The 13178-nt window shown below is 42.8% G+C and overlaps 1 protein-coding gene across 2 annotated transcripts; it reads right to left on the bottom strand.

The window, feature by feature from the left end:
* Positions 1 to 2824: 2824 nt before the first annotated feature.
* Positions 2825 to 13178, bottom strand: ccdc106b (coiled-coil domain containing 106b). Of its 2 annotated transcripts, XM_062990034.1 has the most exons (7): positions 13117 to 13178; positions 9265 to 9328; positions 6427 to 6525; positions 6015 to 6200; positions 5464 to 5619; positions 4129 to 4341; positions 2825 to 3408 (listed from the first exon to the last, which is right to left on the bottom strand). In XM_062990034.1, the coding sequence occupies exons 2-7, from the start codon at positions 9299 to 9301 to the stop codon at positions 3092 to 3094; spliced, it is 1008 nt and encodes a 335-aa protein (XP_062846104.1). In that variant the 5' UTR covers positions 9302 to 9328; positions 13117 to 13178; the 3' UTR covers positions 2825 to 3091. The 2 variants fall into 2 exon arrangements, with proteins under 2 accessions (XP_062846104.1, XP_062846105.1); XM_062990035.1 differs by lacking the exon at positions 6427 to 6525.

Genomic DNA, 13178 nt, shown 5'->3' on the forward strand with positions numbered 1-13178 from the left:
AACCCACACGGACACGGGGACGGGGAGAACATGCACACACAATTCCACACAGAAAGGACCCAGACCGTCCCACCTGGGGATCGAACCCAGGACCTTCTTGCTGTGAGGCGACAGTGCTACTCACTTAGCCACCGTGCCGCCCCCATATCCTAGAAAGAAATGCAATACTTTTAAATCCTCATTGTACAACTCAGGATAACACAGTTGAATCTTATGCTCATGATTGTAACAATCCACATAAAATACAAAGGTAAATGTGATAAGCAGAGGGGAAAGGGAAGTAGCTTGGATAAATCCCATTCTGATTGGATGGTAAAGAGTGATTCAGTTTGGATTTAACTGCGACTACTTGCACCTTGTTGAAACGTCGGTCCATGGATAAGCGTGGGCAAGAGACATTCCGTGTCCCAAATTGCATCCTGCCATATTGTTTATTTATTAGGATTTTAACGTCATGTTTTACACACTTTGGTTACATTCACGACAGAACAGGTAGTTACTGGTTACACAACATTCATCAGTTCACAAGTTTAATTTCGAACACAGTCATGGACAATTTTGTATCTCTAATTCTCCTCACTTGCACGTCTTTGGACTGTGGGAGACATGGACACAGACATGGGGAGAACATGCAAACTCCACAGAAAAAGGACCCGGACCGCTTTACCTGGGAATCGAATCAGGATCTTCTTGCTGTTAGGCGACAGTGCTACTCACTGAGCCACCCTGGAAAACAATGATTCAGTGGGGATTTAACTGCGACTACTGGACAAGCGTGTTCAAGAGGCATACCGTGTCCCAAATTGCATCCTGCCATATTAAATAGTATCCAGATCACCACCAGTAGGGGCGGCACGGTGGCTAAGTGGGTAGCACTGTCGCCTCACAAGAAGGTCCTGGGTTTGATCCCCAGGTGGGGCAGTCCGGGTCCTTTCTGTGTGGAGTTTGCATGTTCTCCCCGTGTCCACGTGGGTTTCCTACAGGAGCTCCGGTTTCCTCCCACAGTCCAAAGACATGCAAGTGAGGTAAATTGGAGACACAAAATTGTCCATGACTAAGTTTGATATAACCTTGTGAACTGATGAACCTTGTGTAATGGGTAACCACCGTTCCTGTCATGAATGTAACCAAAGTGTAAAACATGACGTTAAAAATCCTACAAACAAGCAAAAAACCACCAGCAGTGTTTTTTTTTCGGGTTGAAATACTATTGCGAGTGTAGTACATGCTTTGGTATCGATGGTTTGACAGAAGGATGCTGTCTGAGATTCAGTGTTGAATGGTAGAGGAGCTGAACTATGTATACTGGTGGTCATGACACTGCATTTCACATCAATTATGCATTTTCTCCCATTTTTTTCCAATTTAGTGTAGTCAATTTGTCTTCAGCTTCTGGGGGATCCCCGACTGCAGTCAAGGTGGGTATACTCCTGCTCACGCCTCCTCCGACCCACGCACAGCCCTTAGCGGAACCCTTTTTCGCCCATGCATTCTGCACAAGAGCCTCTCTATCTGCTAATCAGGGTCCTTACACAGCGTATGAAAACCCCACCAACATAGTCCGGTCATCCCGCCCTAGCAGAACCGTGTCTGCTGCAGGCACTGCCAATTATGCCTGCTAGATGGTGCCCAGCCAAGTGGTGGCAACGCAGAAATATAAACACTTTGGAAACAATAATCAAGCAGCACCAAAATCGCTGTCCTGTGTACCTTGTAATAAACAGAATTTTCTTCAAAAACTGAATGTATTGCTAGTAATACTAGTAAAAAAATAAGTGTTTTCTTCTCTATAGAAAATATATAAATAAGGAAAAAGCTTTAACCCTTGATTTACACGTAATTGTTCATTCTGTTTTACATTTTTATCCAAGAAACAATGTTTTAGTTAAATTACTACTGCCTTTCGTTTGATAGATAGTTCCATCCTCCTACTGTCTTGAGAAACCATAAAAGCCCTAGGCTTTCCTAAAAGGCTCTCTGACACATTCACACTGATCAGCCATTACATTAACATTGTTTCTACACTCACTGTCCATTTTATCAGCTCCACTTACCATATAGAAGCACTTTGTAGTTCTACAATTACTGACTGTAGTCCATCTGTTTCTCTGCATGCTTTGTTAGCCCCCTTTCATGCTGTTCTTCAATGGTCAGGACCCCCACAGGACCACTACAGAGCAGGTATTATTTAGGTGGTGGATCATTCTCAGCACTGCAGTGACACTTGGATCAGACACAGCAGCGCTGCTGGAGTTTTTAAATACCGTGTCCACTCACTGTCCACTCCTACCTAGTTGGTCCGCCTTGTAGATGTAAAGTCAGAGACGATCGCTCATCTATTGCTGCTGATTGAGTTGGTCATCTTTGAGATCTTCATCAGTGGTCACAGGACGCTGCCCACGGGGCGCAGTTGGCAGGATATTTTTGGTTGGTGGACTATTCTCAGTCCAGCAGTGACACAGCGGTGCTGTGTCTGATCCACTCATACCAGCACAACACCATGTCAGTGTTACTGCAGTGCTGAGAATGATCCACCACCTAAATAATACCTGCTCTGTAGTGGTCCTGTATGGGTCCTGACCATTGAAGAACAGCATGAAAGGGGGCCAACAAAGCATGAAGAGAAACAGAAGGAACAACAGTCAGTAATTGTAGAACTACAAAGTGCTTCTATATGGTAAGTGGAGCTGATAAAATGAGTGGCTGATCAGTGTATATTATTGCAAGCTTTTCAGTACAAAAATAGAACCTGCCTTTACATACAGTGATTGTTTCTTTACAATTGAAGCACAAATTTTATTCATGCTCTCCTTTTGTTTCTTGAATTACTTTTTATTTCACATTATTGCTGCTTAATCTTCTTAGTTTTATTTATTTTATGCTGTCCGACCTGATCAGAGACACTCAAACTACAAAAAAACAAAGACAAAACCACTCAAGACCCACAGCAGAGGTACAAAGAAAAAAAAACCCCATTATGACCAGAGTTCCTTGTTTAGACTCGGCAACATCAGATCAGCAACCTTGAAGCCTCCCCTTCCATAACTCACTGCAGCATTTTTAAAGAAATAGTTGTTGTATTTTAAGTAGATCAGTTCCTAAATCTGTAGGAAATGGGCAGTAAAAGGTTGTTCTTCTTCAAAGCCTGTACCTTGGCGTGAGAGGCCTCGTCCAGGGCCTTGTAACAACGCCGTGCATAGTCTAAAAGCTTCTCCTTGGAGGAATCGAACTCGCCAACCTCGGAAACTTTCTCGGGGGCCACCAGGAGCAGCTCTGCTATGGGAGTGGTCGAAGCGACTGTGTTACGGTCCACCCCGTGAACCTGAAAGGCTCTGGACATGCTCTTCAGCTTCTGGTAGGTCACCAGAATCTTCTTGTAGCGAAGGAGGACTCCGGAGGGATCTTTTACTAAAAAAACAGACATTTTACATAGCTGTTAGCTAAAGGTTTTACTTTCACTTTTTACTTTTACTACACACATACACTGATCAGCCATAACATTAAAACCACCTCCTTGTTTTTACACTCACTGTCCATTTTATCAGCTCCACTTACCATAAGAAGCACTTTGTAGTTCTACAATTACTGACTGCAGTCCATCTATTTCTCTACTTTTTTTTAGCTTTCATGCTGTTCTTCAATGGTCAGGACCCTCATAGGACCACTACAGAGCAGGTATTATTTAGGTGGTGGATCGTTCTCAGCACTGCAGTGACAATGACATGGTGGTGGTGTGTTAGTGTGTGTTGTGCTGGTATGAGTGGATCAGACACAGCAGCACTGCTGGAGTTTTTAAATACCGTGTCCACTCACTGTCCACTCTATTAGACACTCCTACCTAGTTGGTCCACCTTGTAGATGTAAAGTCAGAGACGATCGCTCATCTATTGCTGCTGTTTGAGCTGGTCATCTTCTAGACCTTCATCAGTGGTCACAGGACGCAGCCCATGGGGCGCTGTTGGCTGGATATTTTTGGTTGGTGGACTATTCTCAGTCCAGCAGTGACAGTAAGGTGTTTAAAAACTCCAGCAGCGCTCATAACAGCACAACACACACTAACACACCACCACCATGTCAGTGTCACTGCAGTGCTGAGAATTCTCACTGTGTGCTGTGCCCCCTTCTCACCTCTCTGTCTCTCCATTCCGCGTGCAATGCGAAAAACCCGAGTCCTTTTGACTCTCATCTGGCCGCCGTTGGACTTGCTTTTCGATCTGCTTCTTTTGCTGCTTTTATTGTCGGAGTCGTCACCACCCGAAACAATTTCCTCCTCTTCTAGGTAACCGTCCTCCTCCAGATATTCTTCTTCCGCCATGATGTCATCATCGTCGTCCTCCTCATCTGAACAAAGGCAATTTAGACGTTTTTACGCAGTGCAAGTAATAATAGTTGTCGTTAATGTTTCTTCTTTATTCTTCTAATGTTTTACACCACTGTTTGATAATGACAAATACAGTATTAACCCAAGTAACCTTATTAACAAAATGTCATGTTTTACACTTTTTGGTTACTATCATGACAGACATGATACTCATCACACATGTTTCATCAGTTCACAAGGTTATATCGACAATCATGGAGTCATGGACAATTTAGTGTCTCCAATTCACCTCACTTGCACGTCTTTGAACTGTGGGAGGAAACCCATGCAGACACGGGGAGAACATGCAAACTCCACACAGAAAGGACCCGGACTGCCCCACCTGGGGATCGAACCCAGGACCTTCTTGCTGTGAGGCGACAGTGCTACCCACTTAGCCACCGTGCCGCCCAATTAAAGTAATCGCAAATAGCAAATTAAATACAGTAATGAGCCAAAACATTAGGACCAACCCCCCAAAACTGGTCAGGAATATATTAAATGATGTGCTGATGGTAGTTACTATTAGTTCACATGTTGAACACAGCGGATATGGGCAGCCATAAAGACCTGAGTGATTTTTAGTGTAAAATCATCATGGCAGTGAGCGCTCGCAGTACCCACCAACAGTGGAGGTAGAAAGGACAAGGGTTGTTGGACAGCCAAGACTCATTGATGTCGGAAGACTATGGCATAGGTACGGACCGACAGACGATAGAGTGTGCCTAAAATTGCAGATCATTTTAACACTGGAGAGGAGGTGAATGCGTCATAACACACACTGCATTCAACACTTCTGCGTATGGGGCTGCATAGTTGCAGGACAGTTTGTGTCTACGCAAACTACTGTTGACTATCAAAAGCACCTACAATAGGCACAAGTGCATCAGAGCTGGATGCTGAAGCAGTGAAAGGAGGTCAATTGGCTCAATGAATTTTGTTTTCTCTGAGATCATGTGGAAAAGTGGACACAGGTGGCTGATGTCTTGTTAAAGGTAACAGTAAGAGCACCAAACCCAACTTTGAGAATGCAGCTGGCTATTTTGAATACCCTAAACAAAAACCTAAAGACTTAATTTTGAAATAGTAAGTATGCAACTAACCTTGAACACAACTGTTTTTGCGTTTTCTATGCTTTAGCTTTGGTCTGCGTGTGGGAATCTGTCCAGAGCGTGTCACCATGGGTGTCGGAGGTGGAGTAGACGGTCTGCAAGGGTTCTTCTGTGGAGTCTGTTTTTGTGCAACTTCAGATGGAAGATCTAGGATAAATAAAAGTAGCATTGCTTTAAAAGGATATTTGAATTAAATTGTCACTTATGTCCCTAGTGCATGACTTCTTAAACCAATGTTGGTGTGTTCTCATCAAGCTGCCCGTAAGAACCCCTTTTCTACATACAAGCAAATTCAGGCTAGAAACTAAAGCAAAAGTAGCTTCTACAACATAACACATAAGGTGCAAAACACACCTTAAACTCCAACATTAACAATACTGATTATCTGTAGGCAGATTTTAAACATGCTGTGCAAGCAAAATGGCCCAAATATATCTCCGAAATAGGAGCGTACAAGAGTGGGTGACAATTTCTAAACAAAAACACAGACACTATGAGAAATGTTTGGGAACCGTTGGTCTAGTTCACTTCCAATCCCTTACCATTCCTCTCTTGACTCTTAGTGGTGAAGATAAACCGGTCCAGCTGGCAGCGCAAAAAATCCCTTTCCTCTTCTAGATCCTCAATGCGCTTCTGTAGCCATGAGTTCTTTTCCAAAGAGATCTGTAGCTGGGCACGAAGGTTGGAAATCAGTAGATATGGATTGTAGGAAGTCTGGGAAGTAGTTTCTGTTAAACGTGAAAAAAGCATGAATGTATTAGTATATCAATATCAAGGGGGCTGAGACTGGTCTGGCAAAAGCTGTAGTAGCAGTAACGGAATAGTGTGTCATTATTATTATTATTTAATTAGACAACAAAGTACAACTTGTCAATTAAAAAGAAATATGAACAAGCACATGAGCACTAACAGAACTTAATTTGGCAACAGTACTTAAAGAATTAAATACTTTACCATCAAACTCATGGTCAGTCTGGTTGTAGAAACCAGCCGGGTCTGTATTATTGTCTTCAAATGGAATAGAGATTTCATAGCTGCCCTCGTTTTTTAAATCTGTTTTAAAAAGGCAGATGAAAGAGAGGAAAATTGAATAAACCATGAATTGGTATAATGTTTAATCCTCATAAGTAAATAGGTAGTAAAAACTGATGTAAAACAATACTGATCATCATAACCAGAGTAGAGATGCATTGCACCCCCTTCAGAAATGACATTATTAACAGTGTAGTACTCAATAAAATGATTCAGCGTTACATTGTTCTACCTTGGTTTTAAGGATATAAAATTAAAGTAAGACAATAAACAACCAGCTGTTCTCTACCACACAAATGAAAATTCTTGCTGTTGCTTTATGCATACATGAATTTTATGCAGAGGGGGCCATTTGTATCTATTCTTTTGACATAGGAAAGGGTTAAATGCAGGGTTGACCAGTACTGGAGGTCTGAAGTGTTTTACCCGATTGAACATGCACCCGATTCTTTGTCTCCAATCTTGGAAGTTTAGTGCTGAGCACAGCTTCAAGATTTTTCTGCTCCAACACAATGGATCCGGTTCATGAGGTGAATTTCAAATCCTTCCTGAGGTAAATCAGGTGCGATAAGAGCAGAGAAATCTTTTAAACTGTTTTGAGCAAGTTTGAAACCTGGTTTAAATTGGCTTCTAGCAACAGAATTACAACAGCCTGCCAAATTCTAGCTCTCCGGATCATAAGTTATGCTCCCATGGCATACTAAAACAGATCCAAAAAATTGCCTATATAGGCAATATGGATTGCTGTGACTGCGTCCGACCAACGCATGGATTAACATCACTTCAGGGCATATGCCTTGTATTTCTTTTTCTTCTTCTTTGTATATGCAGCGAGATATTGCACCTGGTGTGCTAACAGTTGCAATAACTTGCTGCACCACCTGGGCGTCAGGTCTTGTATTTCTAATGTGACTGATCAATAAGTAAAACTATCAAGCAGCCAAGACCCTATCCCAGCAATTCAAAATTGTAGTCCAAAGCAGCACTTACAGGGGTTGGACAAAATAACTGAAATACCTGGTTTTAGACCACAATAATTTATTAGTATGGTGTAGGGCCTCCTTTTGCGGCCAATACAGCGTCAATTCGTCTTGGAAATGACATATACAAGTCCTGCACAGTGGTCAGAGGGATTTTAAGCCATTCTTCTTGCAGGATAGTGGCCAGGTCACTACGTGATGCTGGTGGAGGAAAACGTTTCCTGACTCGCTTCTCCAAAACACCCCAAAATGGCTCAATAATATTTAGATCTGGTGACTGTGCAGGCCATGGGAGATGTTCAACTTCACTTTCATGTTCATCAAACCAATCTTTCACCAGTCTTGCTGTGTGTATTGGTGCATTGTCATCCTGATACACGGCACCGCCATTGGATGCACATGGTCCTCCAGAATGGTTCGGTAGTCCTTGGCAGTGACGCGCCCATCTAGCACAAGTATTGGGCCAAGGGAATGCCATGATATGGCAGCCCAAACCATCACTGATCCACCCCCATGCTTCACTCTGGGCATGCAACAGTCTGGGTGGTACGCTTCTTTGGGGCTTCTCCACACCGTAACTCTCCCGGATGTGGGGAAAACAGTAAAGGTGGACTCATCAGAGAACAATACATGTTTCACATTGTCCACAGCCCAAGATTTGCGCTCCTTGCACCATTGAAACCGACGTTTGGCATTGGCACGAGTGACCAAAGGTTTGGCTATAGCAGCCCGGCCGTGTATATTGACCCTGTGGAGCTCCCGACGGACAGTTCTGGTGGAAACGGGAGAGTTGAGGTGCACATTTAATTCTGCCGTGATTTGGGCAGCCGTGGTTTTATGTTTTTTGGATACAATCCGGGTTAGCACCCGAACATCCCTTTCAGACAGCTTCCTCTTGCGTCCACAGTTAATCCTGTTGGATGTGGTTTGTCCTTCTTGGTGGTATGCTGACATTACCCTGGATACCGTGGCTCTTGATACATCACAAAGACTTGCTGTCTTGGTCACAGATGCGCCAGCAAGACGTGCACCAACAATTTGTCCTCTTTTGAACTCTGGTATGTCACCCATAATGTTGTGTGCATTGCAATATTTTGAGCAAAACTGTGCTCTTACCCTGCTAATTGAACCTTCACACTCTGCTCTTACTGGTGCAATGTGCAATTAATGAAGATTGGCCACCAGACTGGTCCAATTTAGCCATGAAACCTCCCACACTAAAATGACAGGTGTTTCAGTTATTTTGTCCAACCCCTGTATATGTCCACTCTTTGTTTGTCTGGTGGTTTTGAAGCCGTAACCACTAAAAATAGGATCAGCACTAAAACCTCCTTAATGCAAGCAGGAGATTTTAATCAAAACATTAAATTATATGTAAAACATTATGTATTACATCAAGTTTGCGCACCACTATTGGTATTGTACTGGTACTGTAAACATTTGGTGTTAACTGGGACATAGCAAATTTCTCATTAATTTTAAGACAAATGCCTATTTCGTTGTGGTTATTGGGTCAAACCCAATTTTATTACACAGAATATTTTAACATGGACTTGTCTAGCAAAACCTGAAATGTATGCATTATATTTGTTCATGTATTACATTTGCAATGAAATCACATTTAAAAGCAAGTAGACAAGTAGGCTTTTACTATACTGTATAACATCCCTGACTTGAGACCATCTGCACAGTTGCTGTGTAATGAGAATGATGCATAGTTGCAAGAACAGTTCACAAGACACTCTACAGTAATGGATCAAAAACATTTGCTAGGTCATACCTGTTGCATTTCCGACACTTCTTTGTGTATCAGTCATGATTGCAGCGAAACATGGATCCTCCTGCTAACAAAATGTAAACAGACAGTCTGTCATTCTTCTAGAACGTCAATTTGCCTCCATCCTCTTAGACACTTCAACTGATCAACACACTGGTTTAACAGTTTTAGTTGACAGATGTTTTATTAGGATGATCATCAATTACCAGCTTGTATCAGCTGTAAAAGAAGGTCTGACCAAAAGACACTGGAGATTTTCATTAATTGTATGAGAGCATTCTAAAAAAAAAAAAAAAAAAAAAGCAAGAAGCTTATCTGGAGACAAAGTGGCCCTGCTTCTTATTAGCTCCTGTGTTTAAACACACCATTAAAATTAACAAACAAATGTATGTATATATATACCGATCAGGCATAACATTAAAACCACCTCCTTGTTTCTACACTCATTGTCCATTTTATCATCTCCACTTACCATATAAAAGCACCTTGTAGTTCTCCAATAGAACTCAATTTGTTCTTCAATAGATTTGATCACTCACCTGTCCCTCCCCCTACACAGACATTATGGCTGAATCCCCCTTCTGTGGCACCACCAACTGGCTACCCTCCCCCATCGTCTCTCACACTCACGCCCTTATCACAACCACCTCCCACTGGTTCATCTGCTGGCAACTTTAACTTTCCATTCATGCACTCCAACACCCAGCCCCCATGCTCCAATCTGTCCTTCACAACAGCCCAGGTGAGGAATGAGCTGAAGAAAATCAAGGTGAAGAAAGCTGCGGGTCCAGATGGCATCAGTGCCAGGCTCCTCAAGTCCTGTGCAGATCAGCTGTGCGGGGTAGTTGAGCACATGTTCAACTTGAGTCTGAAGCTGGGAAGAGTACCACAGCTGTGGAAAACATCTTGTGTGGTACCTGTGCCGAAAACACAGCACCCAAAGGACCTAAACAGCTACAGACCGGTGGCACTGACTTCACATTTGATGAAATCACTGGAGAGGCTGGTCCTTACCCACCTCCGCCCTCTGGTGAGCCCATCCATGGACCCTCTTCAGTTTGCTTACCAACCTGGCGTCGGGGTGGATGATGCCATCATCTATCTGCTACACGGAGCTCTTTCGCACCTGGAGAAACCTGGGAGCACTGTGAGAATCACCTTCTTCGATTTCTCCAGTGCTTTTAACACCATACGGCTGGGGCTCCTGAAGGACAAACTGGATCATGTTGGAGTGGACAGTCACCTGTCCAACTGGATACTGGACTACCTCACCAACCGACCACAGTATGTGAGGGCACGGGACTGTGTGTCTGATATGGTGGTCAGCAGCACAGGGGCCCCTCAGGGAACGGTCTTGGCACCGTTCCTCTTCACCCTGTACACGGCTGACTTCATGTACAGATCACCGGACTGTCACCTCCAGAAGTTCTCTGATGACTCAGCGATTGTCGGACTTATAAACAATGACGAGGACAGCGAGTACAGAGAACTGATCCAGGACTTCATGGACTGGTGTCTGCAGAACCACCTCCAGTTAAACGTGGGGAAGACCAAAGAACTGGTGGTGGATTTCCGCAGGTGCAGACCCACCTTGTCACCGGTAAACATCCAGGGAATGGACATTGAGAGAGTGGACTCTTACAAGTACCTGGGTGTTCACCTCAACAACAAACTGGACTGGTCAGTTAACACTAACGCACTTTATAAAAAAGGTCAGAGCAGACTCTACCTACTCAGGAGACTGCGGTCATTTGGAGTGCGGGGGGAACTCTTGAGGACTTTTTTTGATACAGTGGTGGCATCAGCCATCTTTTATGGAGTGGTATGTTGGGGCAGCAGCATATCTACAGTGGACAGGAAGAGACTAGACAAACTTATTAAGAGGGCCGGCTCTGTCCTGGGGACCCAGTGCAGGTGGTGGGAGACAGAAGGATGTTAGCCAAGCTGGCATCCATGCTGGAGAACGACTCCCACCCCATGCATGAGACTCTGGCAGCACTGGGCAGCTCCTTCAGTGACAGGCTGCTTCACCCCAAATGTGGGAAGGAGCGGTATCGCAGGTCCTTCCTTCCTGCTGCTGTTAGACTGTATAACCAGCACTGCTCCAGACAGATCACGCACACACTCTAAATCATTCATTATTCATAACAATGTGCAACTTCTTCCCCATGTAATTATTACAATGTACAATGTGCAATATGTGCAATATTTTTTTTCCCATGTGCAATTATTGTTTGTAATTATTTGTAAATATTTAGTTTTTTTCAGAGTTTTTGACTTTTTATTATTATTATGTTATACACTGTACTTTTTATTGTCTATTTTTTTTACTGAGTGCTGTACTGTCCCTTCGCTGCTGCAACACTGTGAATTTCCCCACTGTGGGACTAATAAAGGATTATCTTATCTTATCTTATTACTGACTGTAGTCCATCTGTTTCTCTACATACCTTTTTAGCCTGCTTTCACCCTGTTCTTTAAAGGTCAGGACCACCACAGAGCAGGTATTATTTATGTTGTGGATGATTCTCAGCACTGCAGTGACACTGGCATGGTGCTGGTATGAGTGAATCAGACACAGCAATGCTGATGGGAGTTTTTAAACACCTCACTGTACCTGCTGGACTGAGAATAGTCCACCAACCAAAAATATCCAGCCAACAGCGCCCTGTGGGCAGCGTCCTGTGACCACTGATGAAGGTCTAGAAGATGACCAACTCAAACAGCAGCAATAGATGAGCGATCGTCTCCGACTTTACGTCTACAAGGTGGACCAACTAGGTAGGAGTGTCTAATAGAGTGGACAGTAAGTGAACACGTTATTAGAAAAAACTCCATCAGCATTGCTGTGTCTGATTCACTCATACCAGCACAACACACACTAACACACCACCACCATGTCAGTGTCAGTGCAGTGCAGAGAATGACCCACCACCCAAGTAATACCTGCTCTGTGGTGGTCCTGTGTGGGTCCTGACCATTGAAGAACAGGGTGAGAGCAGGCTAAAAAAGTATGTAGAGAAATAGATGGACTACAAATTGCTTCTATATGGTAAGTGGAGCTGATAAAATGGACAATGAGTGTAGAAACAAGGAGGTTTTAATGTTATGGCTGATCAGTGTATATTAGAAGCTGCTGGAAGATGGGTGTCTACCTCTGTTCCTAAATCTACACCTTTAATCACATGGGATCACAAATTTTCACAATGCCAAGCATCTTTTATCCCATGGTGATGTAGTTTGTCAACCAGATCCATTTGATCTGGATTTGGAGAAGTCACCAGCTATTTAATTATCATTAGAAAGACATTTCCAAGCCATGCCACACAGTTACAGTATATAACATTACAAAACACCCATCACATTAACATCTTATATTATTGTATATTTGACACACATTAACACTTTTTTTGGACTAAATAATGGATCATTTAGTAATATAAAAGAACAGGTTTCTGATAGTGTTCATGCAGCAAACACTATATATTATTAAATGTGCGTGCAAATACAACAAATCTATTAAAACCAACAGTTCTTATAAAGCTCTGAAGGATATAATAGCTCTGAAAGGTCTCATACATATTTTTCCTAAGTTAAAATGTATTCCATTTACTTTGCATCATGTTTTGCTAAGCTAACAAGCACAACTGCTAACAGTTATCAAAGTAACGTTTATTTATTTAAACTGACCAAACAAATAAAACCCAAACACGCGTTCTGCTTAATAAAACAAGCTTATAAACTGTTTAAATATTCTTAATGACACTTAATTTATCTTGTGAATGAATTTTAATCGAGTTTTCACCATTTACTTCAGAAGTTTACTTATTTGCTAAACTAGCAAAACAGACTCACCGCTCTGAGCGAGGATCCGGGAGTTTGTTGTTGTAGTTGCTATATCACACAGTTAAACTGGA

This window comes from Trichomycterus rosablanca, chromosome 2 (genome assembly GCF_030014385.1).
Source record: "Trichomycterus rosablanca isolate fTriRos1 chromosome 2, fTriRos1.hap1, whole genome shotgun sequence".
NCBI classification, from domain to species: Eukaryota; Metazoa; Chordata; class Actinopteri; order Siluriformes; family Trichomycteridae; genus Trichomycterus; species Trichomycterus rosablanca.

Excerpts from the sequence above, each read along its gene's own strand:
- ccdc106b (XM_062990034.1), bottom strand. The coding sequence starts at position 9,301 with ATGACTGATACACAAAGAAGTGTCGGAAATGCAACAG. Across the intron at positions 6,526-9,264 it reads AAGTGTCGGAAATGCAACAG|ATTTAAAAAACGAGGGCAGC; the intron begins GTATGACCTAGC and ends TTTTTAAAACAG. Across the intron at positions 6,201-6,426 it reads GACTGACCATGAGTTTGATG|AAACTACTTCCCAGACTTCC; the intron begins GTAAAGTATTTA and ends CACGTTTAACAG.